General features: G+C 38.6%; 1 protein-coding gene across 4 annotated transcripts in view; it reads right to left on the bottom strand.

Moving 5' to 3' along the window:
- FHOD3 (formin homology 2 domain containing 3) overlaps positions 1-25,423 on the bottom strand; it is a 463,343-nt gene that overhangs the window by 263,970 nt on the left and 173,950 nt on the right. For all 4 annotated transcript variants that reach the window (XM_053714485.1, XM_053714483.1, XM_053714484.1 and 1 more), the window contains exon 4: positions 8,240-8,307. In XM_053714485.1, coding sequence (XP_053570460.1) covers positions 8,240-8,307 — 68 coding nt within the window. The remainder of the gene's footprint in view (positions 1-8,239; positions 8,308-25,423) is intronic.

Genomic DNA, 25,423 nt, shown 5'->3' on the forward strand with positions numbered 1-25,423 from the left:
ATGATTTAACCCTGACATGTTTTGTAACATTCAGCTTTGTAAAAAGGATCTAACCAGAACTGCAACTTTCAAAAGTATTTATTTGAATTATGACGGTGTCATTGGTTGAAATAGCTGTCAATCTTAACCTTGCAACAAATCATAATAACACTCTAATTTCCTATGTTTATATGTAAGCTCATCTATAATTGGATGTACTCATAGCACATGTTTATTCTCTTACAATTGATTGGACACTGTTGTTTATAACTTAAAGGGACATTAAACCCAAACATTTTCTTTCATGATTCAGATAGAAAATACAATTTTAAACAACATTCCAATTTACTTCTATTATCTAATTTGCTTCATTATTTAGATATCTTTTGTTAAAGAAATAGCAATGCACATGGGTGAGCCAATCACATTAGGCATCTATGTGCAGCCACCAATCAGAAGCTACTGAGCCTATCTAGATATGCTTTTCAGGAAAGAATATCAAGAGAATGAAGCAAATTAGATAATAGAAGTAAATTAGAAAGATGTTTAAAATGGTATTCTCCATCTGAATCATGAGAGCATTTTTTTGGGTTTAATGTCCCTTTAATGTTATACCTATATATTACTCAAGTGTTCTCTGATTCTTATTCTCAAAGGGACAGTCTGCTCCAGATTTTGTTTAAAAAGATAGATGATCCCTTTTTTACTCATTCCCCAGTTTTGCATAACCAATATGGTTATATTAAAGGATTACTAACTTTAGCTGTTCTTAGGCAAAACTCACTCAACATAAAACATTGCATTTATAATGTAAATTAAATCTACCTTTTCATTTTCCAAAAACGAAGCTCCCTTTAGCAGAAAAAAAAAAAAAACTTTTATTTTATGTCAATGATGTCACGTTATCCAGCCCTCAAATGTGAGCCGTCTAAGCAATAACAAACTGGCCAATCGTAAGCCCAGTATTAGCATGTAATTAAAATAAAATTTCGTCATTAAACGCATGCACAATCGTTTTCTATTAGTATCGCATGCGCATATTGCGGCAGAGAAGCCGACATCACAGACAGCAGAGAGAAAATAACGCATGCGCACATTACTTTGCAATCTATGCATATAAGACGGTGACGTTGCAGATGACGTCGCGTGAAATCGCTCATGCGCATTGCGTCCAGTAGTCGCCATGTTCCAACTGGAGTTGTCCTCCAGGATTGGAATTCAAGGGCTTAGAAATTAGCATATGAGCCTATCTAGAATTAGCTTTCAACAAAGAAAACCAAGAGAACAAAGCAAAATTGATGATTGAAGTAAATTGAAAAGTTGTTTAAAATTGCATGCCCTCACAGAGATTCTTTTTATTTATACAAAACAACACAGAAAGACCTTAGATTACAGGCCAAGTTATACCACTACGGGAATAAAACAGGCAAACTCCTGGCAAATCTGGTCAAACGAGAGAAAGCTTCTCCTTTAATAGAAAGTATAACATCAGAAGGCAGGCAATTTAAAACACCTGAAGAACTTCTTCGAGTATTCGAGGAATATTACAAAACCCTTTACAATGGTAAAATATCAAATCTTACACAGCGTGAGGAATTCTGGAAAAAAATTTCGTATCCGGTGTTATCAAGCGAAACAACAGATCGCTTAAATTCCGCCATCACTGAACAAGAAATTCTTACAGCAATTCACAAACTAGCTTATAATAAAGCCCCAGGACCTGACTCCCTCCCGAACGAATTTTATAAGATACTATCCTCTGAAATAACAAAGTATTTATCTTCTTTATTCAACGATCTCTACCTTGGAGGGGGTACGCCGTCACTAGATTTTGTTGCTTCTAACACAACCCTTATTTTGAAGCCAGGGAAGGACCCGGTAAGGAAAGAATCCTATAGACCTATAGCACTTCTGAATACTGACTACAAACTGTTAGCAGCTATTCTGGCAACTAGGATGCAATCTTTCCTTCCTTCCATTATTCATAAAGATCAATCAGGCTTCATTTCAAAACGGAATTCTTCAGCTAAAATTAGGGAATTACTCCTCACAATTGAATACTTTAAGATAACGGAGGAGATGCAAACTGGGAGGAGAGAGGAGACCCCTGATAAGGCGATCATTTTTATTGATGCTGAAAAAGCATTTGATTCTGAGCATTACGATCATTTGTCTTATACTTTGAAAAAATTCGGGTTAGGCGGTAACTTTCTCTGTTTCTTTAATAATTTGTACAAAAACGCTTCCACGAAAATTATAGTAAATGGAGATCTGACGCAAGACATAACATTAGAACGGGGAACCAGACAGGGGTGCCCTCTCTCCCCCCTATTATTTGACCTGGCAATTGAACCTCTGGCTTTAGCAGTACGTCAACAACTGGAAGGAATTAAGGTAAGAAAAAAAGAGATGCGTATGGCACTCTATGCTGACGATGTTTTAATATACCTATCAAATACAGCTAACAATATACCCAATCTCCTTTCGATAATAGATCAGTTCGGATCATTCTCTGGTTATAAGGTAAATACAGCTAAATCAGAGTTACTTTGGATCAAAAAGACAAAAGCTTCAGCAATACAAATTCCTTTCACTATAGTACAAGACTCGGTTAAATATTTAGGCATATGGATTTCCTATAACCCTAACGACTGGTATTCTTTAAATATACTTTCAATACTCAAGATCGTCAAAGAAGCTTTCAAAAATTGGCAGAATCTACCTCTCTCTTTGTCAGGTCGCATTGCTCTATACAAAATGACTCTTCTCCCGAAAATACTTTATGTTCTCCAGAATACCCCATTGATTCTCAAAAGGAAAGATATTCTTTCATTTAATATAGCTCTGCGTGAGTTTATTTGGCAGAACAAAAAGCCTAGAATCTCATTAACTAAATTGACATTACCTTCAAAACTGGGAGGATTATCTCTCCCTGACCTAAGGAACTATAATCTAGTATTCCTAGCTCGTATTATAGTAGACTGGATAACTAATAATGATTATATCACGAATTCTGAACTTGATGCCGACATTCTCTATCCAATTGAGCTGAGGGCTATCATACACTGCAATAACAATCTTTTTCCTCCTGAATTAAAAAAAATAAGTTCGATTTGCAATCCAATTCAAATGTGGAAGAAGCTGTGCAAACAACTATCTATTGAATCTAAGGTATCTAGGTATAACACACTTTTAAATAATCCACAATTTCCAGCAGGGATGCAATCGACTTTATTTGCACAATGGCAGATCCAAGGTCTAAGGCAAGTTCACCAGTTATTAGATTTTGAAACGAGATGTGTTAGGTCATTTGACTCCCTAAGGGAAGAATTTGGCATCCCCAATAAAAACTTTTTTGCTTACCTGCAAGCAAGACATTACGCTACCAAGCTAACAAGTGAATTTGGTTGGGAATGGTCACTTGGGAGTATTGATAATTGGATTCTTTTAGCAAAGAACGGGCTCACCTCAATTTCTTATATCTATAAAATAATAATCTCACTTAAAGGTTCAGAGACATTGGAAAAAATTAGGCATAAATGGGCTGAAGTGTTAAGACAAGAATCTCTTACTCTTAGTACACTTACTCTCTCAATACAAAAGGTTCATCAGGTAACCTTATCTACAACCTGGAGGGAATCGCATATTAAGATCCTGCATATGTCACACTTTACACCGAAAAAAGGCGCACAGTGCCAGGCCAGTTTTAACAAGTGCCCAAAATGCCTTTTTTCTTCAGCTAGCTTATTGCACATGTTATGGGAATGCCCGAAAATTCGTAAATTCTGGCTTAAGACACAGTACTGGTTAAACACCAGCCTAGGCCTTCCCTCTCTGTCTCTCTCTCCCACAAATGTAGTTTTACTTAGTCAGGATGAGGGTCTATCCTTCAAGGAGCTTAAAATCATTAACCTAACTATTCTGGCTGGTAGATATTTAATCTTAAAGAAATGGAAAACAAGAACAATCCCGAGTGTAAAAGAAATTAAAAATTGTTTAAAGAAACAGTGTATTATTGAGCAAGTGGATACTGACATACCAAATGAAGAAGATGTAAAGAGATTCTTCTTAAAGTGGTCTATATAAAATCCCTACCTGAGAGTGAAATTGAATATATAATCTACCCGTTTAGAGATACAGAATTAATCTTACTAGGTATTTGGTTATCAGAGGTAATCACCCCCCACCCCCCCCTTCCCTCCCTCCCTTCCCCCTTTTTTTTTTTTTTTTTTTTTTTTCTTTCTTTTTTTTTTTCTTTTCTTCTTTTCCCTTTTTTTAATCTTTATTTTATTATGTTTAAAATTAGAAAAAACCCAACTAGGTGTACAAATATTCCATTCAAGGGGACCAGTAAACTGGACCGTGAAATCTTTAATTTAAAACTGTTATGTTTTCCAATATATTATGTTTTTCTCTTTTTTCTTCTTTTTTTTTGGCCCTGCGAGGCATAAAGAGATTGAACTTATTTTGTACACGATGTTGGTTATAAATAAATAATATAAAAAAAAAAAATTGCATGCCCTATCTGAATCATGACAGGTTAATTTTGACTAGACTGTCCCTTTAAATCATGAAAAGGCAGGCCTGCATACTTAAAGAGACATAAATCTCAAAATATAATTTGTCATACAATTTATGCACAGTGAAACAACTTTGACATGCACTTTTATTTTTCTTACTCTTTTCTGTAATTTTAATTTGAAAAATAATTTAGATTTTAAACTCTACTAGTGAGGGTGCATGGAATTCAGAACCATGACTCTACTACTACTCCATGCTGCACAGTGTTTGGTTTTTGTGGAAAAGCTAATTTACATATATCCCTAATAGGCCACAGTAAAAGACATAAGATAAACAACACTCAATATGATGCATCTCCAAGACTGCAAAACGGTGTAAATTGTGGTATTAAAATATATATATATATATATATATATATATATATATATATATATATATATATTAGGGCTGCATGATTAATCACGGATGCGGTTTTAAACTGCGATTAATCATCGCGGTTTAAAAACCACGAGAGTAAGCGATTTCAAAATAAATAAATATTCAGAACGGAATAAAAAAGGAGGCGGAGAGGGTGGATGAGAAGCGGACCAGTGTGCGGCCATGGGCGAACCTGAGAATGCCTGCAAAACTGCCATTTTAGAAGAGATTGAAGAGTGTGTGGGAGTCATCTGGGAGTGGTGTGGCGGTGGTCAAGTGGTGGTGTGGCGGTGGGACAGCTCAAAGTTGTGAGCAATATAGTGAGTATTGTACAAAAACTTTAAAGTGCCTTACTGACTTTTTTTTTTTTTTTTAAACTATTTTGTGGTTTGTATTTTTATGCTCCAAGAGTGTATTGGACATTGAGAAATATGTATAGTAAGATTCTGTAGTGTTAAATAAACGTTTTATTGAAAAATTAAGGTGTTATAGTAAATTTTTTTAAAAATCGCGATTTTCCCCCCCACTCATATCGCCCAGCCCAAATATATATATGTGTGTGTGTGAAAGATTACATTATATTTTACTAGTCCACACATTGTAAAAGATCCTCAAAAAACTCATCCTCTTTAACCCCTTAACGACGAGTGTGGTACCCTGTACAACGCTGGTCGTTATGCCCATAAGGAACAGCGATGTACCCTGAGGGAGAGGGGGGCTTTAACATATCCCCCTTGTTTGTGGTAGATGGAAAAGTGACCCCTTTTCTGAAAGATGGGATAAGAAAAAGGCTCTAATATAGCCCCCCCCCCCAGGGTAAACAGCACTATACGTATTTTAAGTACTTTTGTGGGTTACATCCATTTTTTGACAATCACCTGCATTTTACAGGGACACGAGACCTCTCACTTGAAAGAGGGGAGTCTTCCCTTTCAAATGAGGGATTGCATGCCCCTGCAAGATGCAGAAGATTTCCCTTAAAGTGCCAGTATCCTGCAGCTGCACTTAAAATGATGTTTAACTAAGTGACCTCTCAGCCTCAAGAGGGGAGTCTCAGTCTCAAGAGGGGATTCTGCCTTTTCTAATAGGGGCTCACTTGTTAGAGTCACTCTCCCCTCAGGATAAACTGGATGTTTGAGTGCAGCTGCAGGTTATTGCTGGTTTAAGGGTGATCACCTGCATCTTAGAGGGGTAGGCAAGGGCAGAGTTCCTCTCTTTTAAATAAGCGGGTCACACCCCCACTAATTTTCAGGTGATCACCTACCTAATATTTTTACTATATGGGACAGTGGCCTTTTCACCCCAAAATAAGCACTGCAGTGGGGCAAGTGACCCCTATTTTGATAATGAAAGTCCTCTCTTTCGAAGGAGGATTCACATGCCCAAGTGACATCACCATGGCATCAGTGATCACCCTACAGAAATATGCATATGGAACAAAAGCAAGGGGGGGATATGTTCACAGTTTGTGTCGCCTTATTTGAAAGCAGAAATCCTGCTCTTCCATATGTGTGATCATTTGAAAGAGTGGACTACCACAAGTCAAATAGTGGATTTCATATCCTTATAGCTATCTGGTGATAATCATAGTAATAATGACAACCTAGCAGTAACCACTAGCCTCATTTTGTTACAACCATGCTCGCTAGTCAGTCAAGTTCATACATGGGGCATGCACACCAATTAAAGGGATACTAAACCCAAATGTTTTCTTTAATAATTCAGATAGACAGACATCCCAACTCTCCCTGAAGTTCAGGGAGTCTCCCTGATTGTAATAGCGGCTCCCTGATGCCAGCAAATGGAATGCAATCTCCCTGAAACTCCAAGTACCATGATCCAATGTGGCCCAAATCCGGAAAAGTGTTTCTTTAAGGAATGCCTTTAGTTGCTGGGGCGTTATAGAACCCTCAAAGCATGCACCAGTAACCAAAAAGCCCCCACTGATTTTAATAAAATTAAACACAAATACTACCTTATTTACTGCACGTAATTTAACTTCGTATTCTAAAATATTTAAGCATTCAACAAGCAAACAATCACTGGAAAATAGGTTTGTTGTATGTGATTGTGCAATAAAGCGACTTTTTTAATGTGACTTTAATAGGAAGCTATTTTAATGATAAGTCTCTATCTTATTTAGGGTTTCAAGGTGTCCAATATATAACTGGGAGGGGGGGGGCGTCGCAGTAGCGGGTGAACCCACCTCCCTGAAATGAGTTTTTGCAGGTTGGGATGTTTGGATAGAGCAGGCAATTTTAATCAACTTTCTAATTTACTCCTATTATAAATTTTTCTTCGTTCTCTTCCTATCTGTATTTAAAAAGCAGGAATGTAAAGCTTAGGAGCCAGCCCATTTAAGGTTCAGAACCTGGGTTACACTTGCTTATTGGTTAGCCAAATGTAGCCACCAATAAGCAAGCACTATCCAGGCTGCTGAACCTAAAATGGGCCGGCTCCTAAGTTTTACATTCCTGCATTTTAAATAAAGATAGCAAGAAAACGAAGAAAAATTGTCAATAGGAGTAAATTAGAAAGTTGATTAAAATTGATGCTCTATCTGAAGCATGAAAGAAAAAATTTGGGTTTAGTATCCCTTTAACAGTGTATGTCCTGGAATCAGCACCAGAAGCCTGTAAAGGTTTGTTATAAGTTAAACAGCATGTTTTTTTTTTTTTTACTTAAATATCCTTTAAAGGGACATAATACTCATATGCTAAATCACTTGAAACTGATACAGTATAACTGTAAAAAGCTGACAGGAAAATATCACCAGAGCATCTCTATGTAAAAAAGGAAGATATTTTACCTCACAATTTCCTCAGCTCAGCAGAGTAAGTTCTGTGTAAAAAGTTATACTTCACCTGCTCCCAGCTGCAGGTAAAAATAAAAATAAATGAAGACATGAACTGCAGCCAATCAGCATCAGCAGTGCTGAGGTCATGAACTCTTACTGTGATCTCATGAGATTTGACTTAACTCTCTTGAGATTTCAGAGTAAGCTTCCTTTACCTGATTGGTGAAATAATATGAGAGTTCACAAGGCTCATCCTTTCAGCTGTCCCAGGACAGACACACTAAAAAGCTGTTTAGAAATCCTTTACAATGGGAGGTTGCTACTGAGGAACTTTTGAGGTAAAATATCTTTCTTTTTTACATAGAGATGTTCAGGAGATATTTTCTAGTCAGCTTTTTACAGCTATGCTGCATCACTTTCAAGTGTTTAAACATTTGGGTATTATGGCCCTTTAAGTTACAAAACTGCACTGTTTGAGGTAAGCAACTAAAAAAAACACAAAACATTATATTAAAAAATTCTTACCTGAAAGACTTGCTTGAGAGAAAAAAGTGCTCGCCTCAGTTCTCTTCCATCTGAACTGTACAATTTTTCTTAAATAAAAGAAAATGTTAGTTAGTTTTCATAAATGATACATAGAAGAGAATGAAACTTTTATTGTTGAGTATTAGTTATGCTCTCAAAGTGCACTGGTTACTTTAGGATAAACAGTATAATTAAAGTTATTTTAAGGAATTAAATGCCCTCTCGTCCTGAAGAATAACTAAATAACCATAACTAAATAACATGAACAAATATAAAAACATTAACAAATAAAAACACAACAGTATTGGAGGTTAAAGACTTGTGGGATCATATTTATTATGAAGCACCAAAAAAAAAAAAGCAGATGTAATTTTTCATTATCAGCAAACCAGGTGGTGGCAATCGGGCTTAAGCACTAAGATGGGTCGCAGGCCCAGGCTACTGACGTCAAGCGGAGCACAGCTACAACTCTAAAAATTAGAGGCAGATCTACGGGAGCTCTTCGGCCCCTTGCAAATATAGGAGGGGTATCCTGTGGATCTGACCCCTCCCACAGTGGCCTTCACTCACCCACTCTTTTAGCAGCATGGGCCAACACCAACCGCCTAAGCTAGGGTGTCATACAGCAAAACTCCAAGGGTCAGCAAGTTGAAAAGCACCCTGGGGAGCCATAACTACAGTCCTCAAACTTACAGGGATAGGTCAACTAATCCTCCTCTGGACTTAGACAAATTAAAGGCCCACCTAATGAGGGCACCCTAACCGATTGCCAACCATCCTGCATAAAAAGGGAGGGAGGGTGGAGAAGCTTCTAGGAGTTCACAGGAGAAAAGAGGAAGAAGAATCTCCATCATGAACCTAAAAAGGTAAGTACAACACCTCCTCCCAAACACGCATAAGCACAATCAGCTCCTAAGGGCCTTAACCCTTAGGTGTGCTCCGGGCTGGGATCCACTACGCTATCTTTTTGTATATGATTCCAGCATTCCATAAGCACACACATTTTACACAAAAAACACACCTACACTCATACATATTATTATGCTTTTTAATTACTTCTCTATATATCTATCTCTATGTCTGTCTATCTATCCAATTATCTCTGATTTAAGTTTCAGTTTTGTACTTTTTTATTTAAAGGGCCATGACAGCCATCATTTTTATTTCATGATTGAGATAGAGCATGCAATTTTAAACAACTTTCAAATTTACTTAATTCTCTTGGTGTCCTTTTTTAAAGGTGCAGCAATACACTACTGGGAGTCAGCTGAACACAATGGGTGGTCCAATGACAAGAGTCATATAAGTACAGCCACCAATCAGCAGCTAGCTCCCAGTAGTGAGTCGCTGCTATGCTTTTTAACAAAGGATACAAAGTGAACAAAGCAAATTAGATTATATAAGTAAATTGGAAATCTGTTTAAAATTGCATGATCTATCTGAATCATGAACGTTTAACTTTGACTTTACTGTCCCTTTAACATCCTAGTAGTGTAGAATGTTTAAGAAAGTGAGTTTGTAAGATTAAAGAATCCCTGGGTTCTAATTTGGGTCTGACAGAATGCACTTATGACATACTAATAAGGAGTTCATTATATTATGTACATTGTACTTTTAAATAACAATTTAAATCTAGGGCTCATAGTCTCTCATGGTTTTTCCACTTATGAATTGCTGTTCAGTGGCAGTTATTCAATCTGTATCAAGCTAGAGTAGCATCACAATGGTTTCATTATAATCATATTAAGTAAAATTGCCTCAAGGGAAAAAAAAACACAAAACACGCACAGACATTTGCAAGTAACCGTAGAAGGCTCTAGCCTGGTATAATTGCAGGTTACAGTAGACACCACAATACTATTATTATTTACTAGTTCTCATTTCAAGAACTTATTAAACTTTCACAAAGCTCAACATGTAATTTGAAAAACAAATCTTTGCTCCGTCTGGGCTTAGAAAAACATATATATATATTACCACCTAATTCAAAGTTGCTATGAAGAGACAAAGCAATTTATGTTTACGAAGACAAACACACACATATATATAAATAAATAATATGTTCAAGAATCAAAGAAGAATTGAGGTTTTGAAACGGATAAATTATTTGCAAGAATGGAATGCTAAAAATAAACGCTGCAAACGAGATATAGAGACTTATGACACTATATAATAACAACATGATCACATCCATACCAAAAACTTAGAGACATAAAAAAAAAAAAAAAAATAAGTCAATCTAACTCCATATTTTACAGCTAATATTTAAAGGTGGATGTTCATATGAATCTCTGAGGAAAAGAACTGCTTTAAACAAAACTTAGTCATGCCCAATGGATAAAGATAACATTTTGGACCGGTAACACTGGTAAATGTATTTTCCCCATATCAAAGGTCAATCCTCCTTTTTAAAGAAAATTAGTAATAAAATCTTTGAACTACAAAGAGCAGTCCTATTGATGGGGGAGACCTCATCGTGGCTTTGGACCCTACCCTTGACTGTTCCCATGGCAGTAGTCCCATAACTAGCAAACAGAGGAAAATTATCCTTCAAAGACTAGAGTTGAGTTGAGTTTCTTGATAGACGTCTGGCATCTACAACATTCTTCTACCTATAACTATACCTTTTTCTCCAACCCGAGACAAATATATTCTAGGATTGACTACTTGTTTAAAGACCTTGCTAACGTAGCTCTTGCAACATATTCCGCAATCCACCCCATCACGTGGTTGAATCACTCATCTGTATTAGTGACCTTAGCATGGAGTGATAGTCCCTTCATGTGGAGAATAGACAAATCTATACCGCATAATCCATTAGTGGTTGATCATATTGTCCGTACCATTAAAGAATACTTTTAGCTCAATACTTCATCTGTGGAAGATCGAGCTACATTGTGGCTAGCACATAAAACTGTGATAAGAGGGGAATTAATTAAGCAAAGAGACATTCTCAGGGAGATATATATATACTTAGATATATAGAACGTTTAAAGGATTTAAAATTACCAGAGTCAGCTCATAAATTAAACTCTCAGACAAAAGAGTTGCTACTCAAATTTGCAAAGTCATGAGACACCCTAAACACTCATCTCCAAAAAGACGCTCAAAGAAAAGCTCTATATCTTAAGAAAAATCTACTACCAAGGTGGTAATAAAGCTGGCACATTGCTTGCCAAAGCACTAATGCGTAAAGCCCTCCAAAATCATATGTTCCAGATTGAAACCTTAGAAGAAGATACCGCGCATGACTCCACCATAATAGTTAATGGTTTTCGTGACTATTATGACAAATTATATAATTTACCTTTCCCTAATGGGGATCAACATAAGCTTGACCTTAACGAATACTTACAAACAGCAGACATGTCAGAATTGTCCAATCAGGATAAAGAAACCTAAGAGGCTCCTGTATCACTGCAAGAATGCTTAAGCACAATTAAAGATTTACACTTGGGGAAGAACCCAGGTTCTGATGGGTTTCCTAATATATAAATAGAAACACATATTTAAATTATACCCAATCTGGGCAGACCAGACAATATGCTGGGTAATTACAGACAAATCTCTCTCCTTAATACTGATTTAAAAATCTATGCAAAAATATTAGCTAAGCATATTAATTTAGTTCTATCCCAAATAATTAACGTGGATCAGGCAGGATTTGTCCCAGGCATAGAGGCCAGTAACAACACTATTCGCACACTACAACTGATCGATTTTGCTAAATACTCCAACCTGGATATGGTTATTGTCTTAATCAACACAGAAAAAGCATTTCAACAGCTAAATTGGGACTTCTTATATGTCACCCTGCAAAAAATAGGAATGGGAGCCACCATACTTAAAAGGATAAAAAGTCAATACCATAACCCTGTGACTAAGGTTAGGACTAACGGCATCCTGTCTGACAGCTTTTACATCCACAATGGTACAAGGCAGGGATGCCCCCTCTCCCCACTGCTCTTTATCCTAAGCATGGAAGTCCTAGCTACCAGAATTTGACAAAACCCCAGTATATATCAGGAGTGACAACTGGCTTAAATTAATATAAAGTTTCCTTATAAAACTTGTCCTCACCCAGGATTTCACTGAAAGAAGTAATAAAATATTTTAACACATTTGGGAAATTCTCTTGTTTTGTTGTAAATGACCAAAAATCTGAAAATCTCAATATAACATTAAAGTCTCAAGAGTTTGTTTCTCTTCTGGAACCTTGCTCCTATGCCAGTCAAAAGCCCTAAAATACTTGGGAGTATACCTTACCCCAAACCCCGAATTGTTCTTTCAGAGGAACTATATAGGGCTAGTGGAAGGCATCAAAAAAGACCTTTCTATCTCTTGGTGGGGTAGAATACAACATTGAAAATTAATATCCTCCGGAGATTAATATACATCATGCAAGTGGTCCCAATTGCCCTCTCGCACACCTTTTTACATCAAAAACAAAACATGTTGAATTTTTTTGTGTGGGGGAGGATCAAACACTGGATTAACAGGGCAACAATGATCTGAAGCCACAGAGACAGAGGGCTAGGGCTGCCTAAAATCCATCTGTATTATAAAGCCACAAGCCTGCAAAGTATATTTGACTGGCATAGAAATGGGACCCTAAAATCTTGATTTACTATTGGTTCACACATTATATTCTCTCCCTCACCGAGAGCTTCATGCTGGATCCCGAGAGGTAACAGACGCCCCTGTATACATTCCTTTCCACTTTACCAAAATGTTTTAAAACTAAAGGATAGTTTTTTACAAGATAGAAGATTTCCAAGTTGCGGTCTCCCCTATCCCCTATATCAGACAACACGTTGCTGATGGGAGGATCTGAGTTTTATGGGTAGCAGCTCAAAACAATCGGAGCTTGGGTACACTGTCCTTATTACTAAATTGATTAACAATGGTAAATTTAAAAATGGACTTGAATTGCATGGAGTTTTAGGGGGGATGTTTACTAAATGGCTTAAAGACTGCCAATTACAACATTTGTTGACATCTTCATCATGCCATGATTCTTTAATTATGTCCCTAATCCCCTCTGAGCAGATGTATCATCTGGAAACCCCAATGAGTAACACTCTAGCATGGGCTTGTAGAATTTTATCTGACACCAATGGGCAAACTCTCCCTTTATATACAGAGAGATGGCTGGGAAGATAACCTAATAATTTGTAATGGAAACAAATCTTTGATAACACCAGAAAATCATCTACTTCTGCTAGGTTTCTAGAAATTAATTACAAAATTACTAAATCATTGGTACCTCACCCCACTACACATTTAAAGCCTTTTTCTAATAGCTCTGCTATGTGCTGGAGAGACTGTGGCATACAGGGTAACATGATGCATATGTGGTGGAATTGCAAACATTTTGGGCTCATTTTAGAGGTTCCTCAACATTTAGGTAGGGCCTGGCCTAGAAATTCAGTTAGACCCCCACACTAGCAATATTAAACCTGTTGCCAAAGTGTCCTTGTAAACTATGCCTCTGATACATCTCTCCTTGAACTCTGCCAGATCCTTATTTGCCCACCACTGGAAATCCCAGACAATCCCCACAACCTCTATGTGGCTAACAAACATGGAGGAAACACTGGTGCTAGAAGAATATACTGTAACTACTATAGAATCAATAAATAAGATATTTACTTTGATATTAGCTGGGGATCAATGGAAGGGACAGAGATGAAGTTACACCAGGCTGGAACCAGATGACCTGGACTAGGACTCTTGGACTTGCCCCCCCCCCCTACTCCCTTTCCCCTTCTTCTCCCTATTCCTTTTTTAACCTCCCTTTCTTCTCTAAACAATCTCCTTGCTGCACCAACAAATCTTTTTGTGTTAGGAAGGTCATCACTAGATATGTTGTAACCTGGATATGCACATTAAGACCTTTCTTCTACATGATCAATAGAGACTATAAAATTGATGTAAAAAAAAGGTGATAGACCAATGGCTTTCTTTATCCAATAGATCAACGCTTAGACTGTGTACTTTCACCTTCCAATTAGTTTTTTAGTTTTCTGGTTTTAGAAGCACAGAACTCAAAAGCTTACAATTTTCTAATGAAGAGGAAGTCAAACATCTTATAACAATGTTTAATTTAGGAGTTGGATCCACTTGCATGAAACAAGATCATTCTACATCCTAAGACTATAAAACCAAGATATAAATATTGATTTATATGGCAGTACCTAATCAAAGAGCATATATAGTCTGTCTATTTTAATATTTAGCAGTAAAGATTACGGCTGATAAATCATTTGATTAAATACATGCATGTCTCAGGCATTTTTTTAAACTCTCATACTATATTTGTCCATTTCACTACAGTTAGACAGCTACCTCAGTCTTCAATCACCCATGATAATGCAAGTAGGCAGTGTGCCGCTGTCAGAATGTTATTTACTCAGCAACGTAAGACTAACACAAAATTGCGTGAAAAGTAGGAGGTAAAGAATCTCCAGAAAAACCTTATGAAGGTTTAGCATTTGAGTTATGCAAAAGAAGCAGAGGATCCAGTTATTTTAATGATAAGTTAGATGTTCACTGCAAAATAATATTGAATGTTGCTGAACATTATATTCCCACCATGGTACAGTAGCTTTTGGGAAATGATAGTGTTTTGTTTTTAATTTAAAACTGCTTTTATATCTAGGAGTATAGTCTTTTTCAAGAGTACCTTATACAGGGAGTGCAGAATTATTAGGCAAGTTGTATTTTTGAGGATTAATTTTATTATTGAACAACAACCATGTTCTCAATGAACCCAAAAAACTCATTAATATCAAAGCTGGATTTTTTTGGAAGTAGTTTTTAGTTTGTTTTTAGTTTTAGCTATTTAAGGGGGATATCTGTGTGTGCAGGTGACTATTACTGTGCTTAATTATTAGGCAACTTAACAAAAAACAAATATATACCCATTTCAATTATTTATTTTTACCAGTGAAACCAATATAACATCTCAACATTCACAAATATACATTTCTGACATTCAAAAACAAAACAAAAACAAATCAGTGACCAATATAGCCACCTTTCTTTGCAAGGACACTCAAAAGCCTGCCATCCATGGATTCTGTCAGTGCTTTGATCTGTTCACCATCAACATTGCGTGCAGCAGCAACCACAGCCTCCCAGACACTGTTCAGAGAGGTGTACTGTTTTCCCTCCTTGTAAATCTCACATTTGATGATGGACCACAGGTTCTCAATGGGGTTCAGATCAGGTGAACAAGGAGGCCATGTCATTAGATTTTCTTCTTTTATACCCTTTCTTGCCAGCCACGCTGTGGAGTACTTGGACGCGTGTGATGGAGCATTGTCCTGCATGAAAATCATGTTTTTCTTGAAGGATGCAGACTTCTTCCTGTACCACTGCTTGAAGAAGGTGTCTTCCAGAAACTGGCAGTAGGACTGGGAGTTGAGCTTGACTCCATCCTCAACCCGAAAAGGCCCCACAAGCTCATCTTTGATGATACCAGCCCAAACCAGTACTCCACCTCCACCTTGCTGGCGTCTGAGTCGGACTGGAGCTCTCTGCCCTTTACCAATCCAGCCACGGGCCCATCCATCTGGCCCATCAAGACTCACTCTCATTTCATCAGTCCATAAAACCTTAGAAAAATCAGTCTTGAGATATTTATTGGCCCAGTCTTGACGTTTCAGCTTGTGTGTCTTGTTCAGTGGTGGTCGTCTTTCAGCCTTTCTTACCTTGGCCATGTCTCTGAGTATTGCACACCTTGTGCTTTTGGGCACTCCAGTGATGTTGCAGCTCTGAAATATGGCCAAATTGGTGGCAAGTGGCATCTTGACAGCTGCACGCTTGACTTTTCTCAGTTCATGGGCAGTTATTTTGCGCCTTGGTTTTTCCACACGCTTCTTGCGACCCTGTTGACTATTTTGAATGAAACGCTTGATTGTTCGATGATCACGCTTCAGAAGCTTTGCAATTTTAAGAGTGCTGCATCCCTCTGCAAGATATCTCATTATTTTTTACTTTTCTGAGCCTGTCAAGTCCTTCTTTTGACCCATTTTGCCAAAGGAAAGGAAGTTGCCTAATAATTATGCACACCTGATATAGGGTGTTGATGTCATTAGACCACACCCCTTCTCATTACAGAGATGCACATCACCTAATATGCTTAATTGGTAGTAGGCTTTCGAGCCTATACAGCTTGGAGTAAGACAACATGCATAAAGAGGATGATGTGGTCAAAATACTAATTTGCCTAATAATTCTGCACTCCCTGTATGTTTTATATATTCCCTGATTGCTGGAGGGTTAGCTCAATTTTTTTGGAGGTTGTTTAAGTGAGTCTCTAGGTATAGGGGTTATTAGGATGGGGTGTTTTGTAGCAGGTCACTTGGTGTTGGGTGGTACTACAGTGAGGAAGTCATGTAGGAGAAACACTTTGGGTTTTAGGCAAGTATATCTGTAGTTGCAGTGGCAGGGCTATGTCATCATTGGTTTAATTCCAGTGGGACCAGGTCACCATTGGGGTTAAGTGCCAGATGACCAAGTCAATATTAGGGTTAGTTGTGTTTTGGTCAGATTATGGTTAGGGCCACATTGTGGTTACCTTTATAGTTAGTTGGATTGTAGGGGCAAAAGAATTGCAAACCAGCTTAGCTGTCAATATTACTAGACTTGTCACAATGCAGCTATCTGCTAATTAATCTGTGACTGGTATTTAACATAAAGCACACCTACACTATTGCTATCACCATGTTGCTATCAAAAAGCATAGCATCTATCCCAAAATGTGTCCAAAGCTATATGATTATATGCAAAATAATGATGATTCACCTTCACAAATGTTTTCTTATGACTTAGACACCTAATAGAAATTCACAGATCAGCCCTGCATGCTTACTGCAGAAATCCAGCTTGGTGGAAAGTAGAACTGTCATAGATAAATCATCTGTCAGTTTAGACATGACACAGTGGATGAGTGTTGACTGTGAGTTTATAATCTATGTTTTGCACACTAGTCTCTAGTTATAGAACATCTTGCTGACACATTAGGGGTATTACACTGGTCAACTGCTTTGATAAGAACTGAAACTTCGCTCCTGGATACAGAGGGTTTTTCACTGCTGAGAATATCATTCTAAACACTATTGGTAGAGTTGAAGGTCGTCTGAATAATATTCTAAAGCTCTGTGCTGGTGTTTGGAGAAATGGAATCCCAATATCATTTTAATATATTACATTTAATAATAAAGAAAGATGATTTCTTGATTTGTAATAAGAAGAGTGTTTGTTTTAGTATTTAAATATACATCTTTTTTGGCACTAAATGTATCTTCCATCAATTGTCCTTGATTTTTTATTCCCATGCACTCTTCTCCAAGTGTTTGCACTTAAAGGGACATGGAACCCAAATTGTTTCTTTCATGATTTAGAAAGAGCATGTAATCTTGAACAACTTTCTATTTTACTTCTATTATCTAATTTGCTCCATTCTTTTAATAGCCTTTGCTGAAAAACATATCTAGATAGGCTCAGTAGCTGCTGATTGGTGGCTGCACATAGATGCCTCGTGTGATTGGCTCAACAATGTGCATTGCCATTTCTTCAATAAAGGATATCTAAAGAATGTTGGTTAAAATTGAATCATGAAATAAAAATTTTAGGTTTAGTGTCTCTTTAAGTATAATCTGATGGTAAATGAGAAGTCAAAATCAATGGATTCAAATGTTCCACTCTGTTCCCAGTGAATCTACACAAGAAGGATTTAAAAAAAAAAAAAGTGTTACCATTAACAGCATATGAAGATTAGTAATTGGTTGCACATAAATAGCCATAATTATTATTTTTGTTCTAAATAAAGAAGGGGCTGAATTATTAAACGTACGTCCGACAGACATCGCTGAATGCCGAGATCATACGCTGTCGGCATTTAGCATTGCACAAGAAGTTCTGGTGAACTGCTTGTGCAATGCCACCCCCTGCAGACTCACAGCCAATTGCCCGCTAGCAGGGTGTGTCAATCAATCAGATCGTATCTGATCGAGTTGATTGCTGTCCGTCACTCAGAGGCGTCAGACTAGATAAGGAGCAGCAGTCTTAAGACCGCTGCTTCTTAACTGCTGTTTCCGGCAAGCCTGAAGGCTCGCGTGGCAACAGGGGGATCAGGGGCCCTTGATAATTTGGCCCCCATATGTTTTCTGAGATTAAAACTAAAGAGAAAGTGAAACATTAAAAAGAAATTCTTAAAACATATAAGTATTAAACATAGATAAGCGTTTAGCTTCCATGAGGTAAATTTATGAAGCTGCATTCACCGCCTGCAGCGACAATTTTAAGACACAGAAACTGCTTCTTTTGCCTCTCTGCCACTTTACAAGTGGCAAGATCAATCATCCTAACACTCGCTTGTTTGGGGTGTGTCATGGATACCAGACCATCAAGGCTACCCCCCCCCCCCCCTTCTACCTGGCTAACTCCTTTTTACTTTGGATTTGGCCATTTCATGGCTTACGGGATCTCACAGACTCTTGCTATCTGTTGTTTTTGTGTACTGTGTCAGGAAAGAGCTGATCTCTGACTGGGAAAAACCCTTCCAAGCTGGCCGGGCTCCTAGAACTCCTGGTTGGCTGTATCCCCCCAGACACCCGCCTAACCCCTTTCCGGCTGGCCCGGCTCCTGGAACTGCTGGCCGACCGCACCAGATACCCGCTCCCCTTTACCTCAGGTCGCTCCAGCGGCCCCTTGCCCCAGAGCTCTGCTCTTTTGGGGATTGACAGCCCCTAGGGAGGACCAGAGGTGGGGTTATTGCCGGAAAGGAGCTCCCTTGGGAACCGGGGGTTTTTGGACACCCCCACCTCCATATATTTCCCAGGCTGTAACTCCGGTCTCTAGTAACGGATCATGCCACTTTTTGTGGCAACCGGGGATCGAGAGCTTTCCAAGGACACCCTGGAAGTGCCGCCACTCCCCCAGGATCACCCTGAAACTGCCACCTCAATATCCTGGGACTCTTTGGGACTGGAACTCCTATTGAGGTGCTGGACTGTCTGGAGGGGCGGGAATGGCGGGAGATTTGGGAGTCAGATAAGATGTTTGTCTATAAAAGGAGGTTGTTTTTCATAATAAAAGCAGTTCTTGTTTCACCTGAATACTAGTCTGTCTAGTTCTTTGGGTGGGCTCCTGAATACTAGTCTGTCTAGTTATTTGGGGGGGCCTCACTATAATCACTTTCTTCGATACATAGTGGCATGTTCCAGGTATAGGAAGGATCCTTCTGGTGGAGCTACCCAGTCGGGGTAGCTGGTATCCATCAGAGGTGGGCTACAATCACTTGGCGGCTACACAGCTGCAGTCGGCAGGGAGGAAGCAGGAACCTTTTGGCGGAGCTACCCAGTCACATTGCGGAGTTACAGCCTGGGAAAGATATAGAATTGGGGGTGTCCAAAAACCCCCGGTTCCCAAGGGAGTTCCCTTCCAGCAGTCACCCCACCTCTGGTCCTCCCTAGGGGCTATCAATCCCCAAAAGAGCAGAGCTCTAGGGCAAGGGGCCGCTGGAGCGACCTATGGTAAAAGGGAGCGGTTATCTGGTGTGGTGTGGTGGCTGGCAGTTCCAGGAGCACGGACAGCTGGAGAGTAGTTAGGCACGTGTCCGGGGTGATGCGGCCGACCGGCAGTTCCAGGAGCCCGGCCAGCCAAGAAGGGTTTTTCCTGGTCAGAGATCAGCTCTTTGCTGACACAGTACACATAACAAAAACAGCAGATAGCAAGAGTATGTGAGATCCCGTAAACCATGAAATGGCCAAATCCGAGGTAAAAAGGAGTTAGCCAGGTAGTAGGGGGGTGGTGGGGTAGCCTTGGTGGTCTGGTATGCGTGACATGGTGATTGACATGCCCTGACACCCCTGGGGAAGCAATGCACAAGAAAGTTCTTGTGCAAAGCTACATTTCACCACTCAATGCATTATGGCAAGTGATTGATTACAGGAGGATGGGTTCCCTACTTGCAACCCTGTCCACCTGCAAACAATGATACATTTTTGCCATGTGTCTCCTTTGAGTTGTCCAAAGAAGTGCACATATTATAAGTCCTTTTAGTAGTTGCATGCTCCGAGATTCTTAGATGCTTAGAGATTTCCCGGTGGGCAACTGGCACTGCAGGGTCACATCAGTTGGGCAGATTGTGCAGAGGGAGCCTTTAGGGAGGTCACATAGCGAGCCTTGTGCGCACACAAAGTGCATCTATTCAAAGCTCCTCCACTCCTGGCAGCAGGGCCACAGGTGTTGGGGGCTGGGGGGGGCGACAGATCAGTGGATGCATCCACATCGCTGCCTGAATGGGACTCACTGGAAGCAAGTCACTCACTGACTCAGAAGGAGACCACTGGAGCTGCCCTGGAGCTGTAATCTGAAAAGCAGTGGCAATGTAGAGAGGGCAGAGGGAGGCATCAGGGCAGCCAGGTCATATGGAGCGACTTCAACTTGTGCCTTCCAGATATGGAATAATGCGGCAGGCAAGGCAAGGTGATTAGTAGTCAAAAATCCCCTTAGAACAGCCATTAGAACTTAGAAGACTTGGCAGACAAGGTGAAGTGTGTGTATGTGTGTGTGTGTGTGGGGGGGGGGGGGGGGGCCTGGGCCTGTCTTCAAACATTTCTAGGGCTGCTTTGATTTCCTAGTCTGGCCCTGGTATTCCCTAGATGTGTTAATTACTGAATCCTCCTTCCTTTATATCATAAAACATATTTTAAACAAGTGACTCTATCCTTGAAGTTTTGAATTTGTCAGTTTCAAGGCCAATGAAGAGATTTTAAAATCAAACAGCAATGTTTTGACATATTCAAAACTGACATTTTTATGCAGGCTCTAAAATGTATACATTTGTTTCCTCAGTGCAGTGAAGTGCAACAAGTTCTTGTCAGCTAAGTACATGAATCACATAAATGGGCAATCTGTGTGTTGCACGGTTGCAGATGGAGGAGAGTAAAATGAAGCTTGCATGATTAAGATAAAGCATGTAATTTTAAGACACTTTTAAATACACTTCTATTTTCAAATGTGCTTCGTTCTATTGGTATCCCTTGTTGACAAAGAATACGCTCATATCCTACACTAGTGGGCGCTAGCTGCTAATTGGTGCCTGCATACATTTGTCTCTTGTGATTGGCTAACTAGATGGGTTCATCTAGCTACTAGTAGTGCAATGATGTTCCTTCAGTAAAGGATAACAAAAGAATGCAGCAAATTTCATAATAGAAGTAAATTGGAAAGTTGTTTAAACTTAAATGTTTATCCAAATCATGAATAAAAGGTTGGGGTTTCCTGTCCTTTTAACCATTTTCACAGATAGATAAAAAAAAAAATAGGTAGACATAGGTAAAAATATTTTTTTAATGAGAGACTACATTTATGGCATTTGATTAGCTAAAGTTTACCATCAATTTAACACTACAATTCGAGCACTACCTCCGCTAGAAGTAAGCTTTTTGTGCGTGTCGGGTATTACAAGTTGAAAGTAAACTATACTGGTGCGCAAACCTAACTGCATATTCTCAAGTTCAGTAACCGGACATGAAAATATGAATCTTTTTCTTCACATAACAGAATGTGTTCTATTTATTCAATAATACATATTTCTACATATAACTGATTGTATTTGGAACAATATATATTTATACCTATATAGGTATATAGATATATACAGGTATAGATATATACAGAAATATATAGGAATGTCTATTTAAAAATACGTATAAGATATTCTTCTTTGTGCAGAACTTTGGAATGTGAAATATTTACAGTACATACGCAGTATAAAACTGTATTAAATATGAATATTGCATAAATATGTTTTTACATGTTTTCATCTACTTGACTGTAAAGGACTCCAATTAGGGTTGCAACTTCGGCCATGATTTCTTGGACGCATATGAGTTACGTAATATGCATGCTGCAGGGAGGAACATGAATAGTGCTGTGCAGGGTCACTATTCTTCTGCTGTCCAGAGGCGAAATGCATGTTCTCTTCTTTGCACCCTGCAACATGTATAACTCATAACTGCCCAGGAAAACATGGCTGAGGTGGCAACCCTAGCTCCAATGCACGCAAACACTCGCTATGAACCCCTTTTCACTTGCGCTTAACTGTTAACCCGCCACTCGTAATCTAGCCCTGTATGCAGGGGCGTATTTAGGTTTTGTGCTGCCCTAGGCACTCAAAATTCTGCTGCCCCCCACCCCAGGTTTAAGGCCTTTTTTTAGACATAATATTTTTGGGAAGGGTGTAAAAGATAAAAAAAAATGTCTTTTTAAGTAGATGTTCACTATATATATATATATATATATATATATATATATATATATATATATATATATATATATATATATATATATATATATATATACTTGGATAAATATGTAATGAATATACAAACTGGCCTTTAAAAGTACTTAAAAAATACAACAGTAGTTATGATAGGTTTAGGAATTGTATCCTAGGGGATAAAGTCACATGATACAATCATAATCAAGTATATACTTGTATTGTTTCTGAATGTATTAAATGCATACAACATATTTTTAGTTGTGTTGTAAGTCACATGGTTGTATAGATTCAGCAATAAATACTTATTCTTTGCATGTATGACAGATAGACAAACAGTAAATGTACAAGTATTTAGTGACTAATCCGTTTAAGTATTTTAATGCCTAATGAAGATGTATTGAAGGGAGAAAGACATATGCTGTTTCACAGTGTTCACTGTGTAGTGCACACTGCACTGTGTAGTCTGTGTGAGTCTCAATCACACGGTGGAGCCAGGAAGAATACCGCATTCCCTCTCAGTCCAGGCCAGGCTGCGCAAGTGAGCTCCGCCTCCACTGTCACCACTTCATGCGCACCCACATAAAATCCCATTGGATAGCAATAGCAGGGCCAGCCATTTAAGTCATTAGTAATTGGTTGATTTAGCCACCCGGCCCTGAGTTCAGTAGAGTGGCCCTAGGGACTCAAAATTCTGCTGCCCCTTAAAAATCTGCTGCCCTAGGCACCGGCCTTGTTGGCCTATGCCTTAATACGCCCCTGCCTGTATGTACAGATCCTTTGCAATTCAACTTTTTACCAATGCTATATAGTATGCATATATAAAAATTATAACAGAAAATTAAAAATAGATAATACTATTAAAGGGACATTATACACTAGATTTTTCTTTGCATAAATGTTTTGTAGATCCATTTATATAGCCCATCAAGGAGTGTTTTTGTAACAATGTACTGTATAGATTTGCTTATTTTTTAAATAACATTGTGATGATTTTCAGACTCCTAACCAAGCCTCAAAGTTTTAGATGTATACTGATGTCTACAGATTCCTGTATTCTCCTGTTTGTATAATGGGTCCTTTCATATGCAGGGAAGCGGGGGGGGGGGGCTTCGGGGGAGGGGGGGTCTGCTATTCTTGCTTTCTCAGTTCATTTCAATTAGTATCCCAGCCTTACCTCATCAACAGTGCTAAATTGTGAGCTTAAAGTGAAGGTAAACTTTGATGAATGAATGCCCGGTTTTTAAAAAATACTATTAAAAGCAGGGGCACTTTCATTCATCAAAGTTTAGAAAGCAGCCGTTTTGTTTAAAAACTTACCTTTCTTCTTTTCACAGCCGGAGCAGCTTCTCCCACACAGAGATCCTCTCTTCACACATCAGCAATGACTAATCCGACTTCCTCTAATCACGACTTTCCCCCCAGGATAGTCATTGCCTGAGGCCATGCCATGATTGGAGGAAGCCAGATTAGTTATTGCTGACGTGTGGAGAGAGGATCTCAGGGTGGGGGAAGCTGCTCTGGCTGTGCAAAGAAGAAAGGTAAGTTTTTAATCAAAACGGCTGCTTTGTAAACTTTGATGAATTAAAGTGCCCCTGTTTTTAATAGTATTTTTAAAAACCGGGCTTTCATTCATCAAAGTTCACCTTCACATTAAGTATGTTTTTAAAAGGTTTAATAATGGATTGTTAGATCAGTTTCTGTGCATATTCTTCTTTATAGTAGTGTCAATTACATGCAGTTATATGAAAATTGGTGTATACTGTCCCTTTAAAATAACAACAGCAAAAAAAAGAAGAAAGAAAAATATGGTTATCTTATACATTTATTTATGTATAAATCCTTTTGTGCACAGAAAGAAACATAATATTGGAGGTGAAACTGAACACAATACTATCAGTAACATATAGTATACAGTCATTTCTATCTATCTTTTCAGATAGATATAAACATCTAGCATTGTGTGTCTGCCTTTAAGAGATAGGCAATAATGGGTCCCTATCTGTACTGTGAGCTCAGTAATATTTACCCTTTATTCTTTCCTTGAATCTGTGCAACAAACTGGTTATATTTCATTTTATGGCATGCGCCACATTCCAGTCTATTCTTTGAAATCAGTGCCCTTTGGATTCCAGTCTTGTTAACTAGGGTAACTAGCCAGCTGGATAGCAACGTCAAAGCTCTGCTTAGTTAATCACATGAAGAAGGATTTTGTCTTTATTTTCTTAAAGTAGTAATACGCGTATATAGTTTGCTTCCTTTGTGCACCAATGATATAGGCTGTTTATTAGAAATATACCCAGTGATACACCAACATTCTAAGCAAAGAAAAACAATCAGCGAGATTACGTGTTTTGCGGTAACAGGGGTGCGGTGCTAACTTGTATGTTATTCTCACCGCTCACTTCCCTGCAGCGCTGGTATTACAGGTTTTTACAAACCCGGAGTTAAAAGACAAGAAGTGAGCGTAAAGCAAAATCGAGCTCCACACTTCACTCCAATACCAGCGCTGCTTAAGTGAGCGGTGAGCTGTTTATACGTGCTTGTGCACGATTTCCCCATAGACATCAATGGGGAGAGCCAGCTGAGAAAAAGTCTAACACCTGCAAAAAAGCAGCGTTTAGCTCAGTAACGCAGCCCCATTGATTCCTATGGGGAAACAAAATTTATGTTTACACCTAACACCCTAACATGAACCCAGAGTCTAAACACCCCTAATCTTACACTTATTAACCCCTAATCTGCTGCCCCCGACATCGCCGTTACCTACATTATACTTATTAACCCCTAATCTGCCGCTCCGGACATCACCGCCATCTACAGTATATTTATTAACCCCTAATATGCCGCCCCAATGTCGCCGCCACTATATTAAATTTATTAACCCC

Source organism: Bombina bombina, chromosome 5 (assembly GCF_027579735.1).
Source record: "Bombina bombina isolate aBomBom1 chromosome 5, aBomBom1.pri, whole genome shotgun sequence".
Lineage (NCBI taxonomy): Eukaryota > Metazoa > Chordata > Amphibia > Anura > Bombinatoridae > Bombina > Bombina bombina.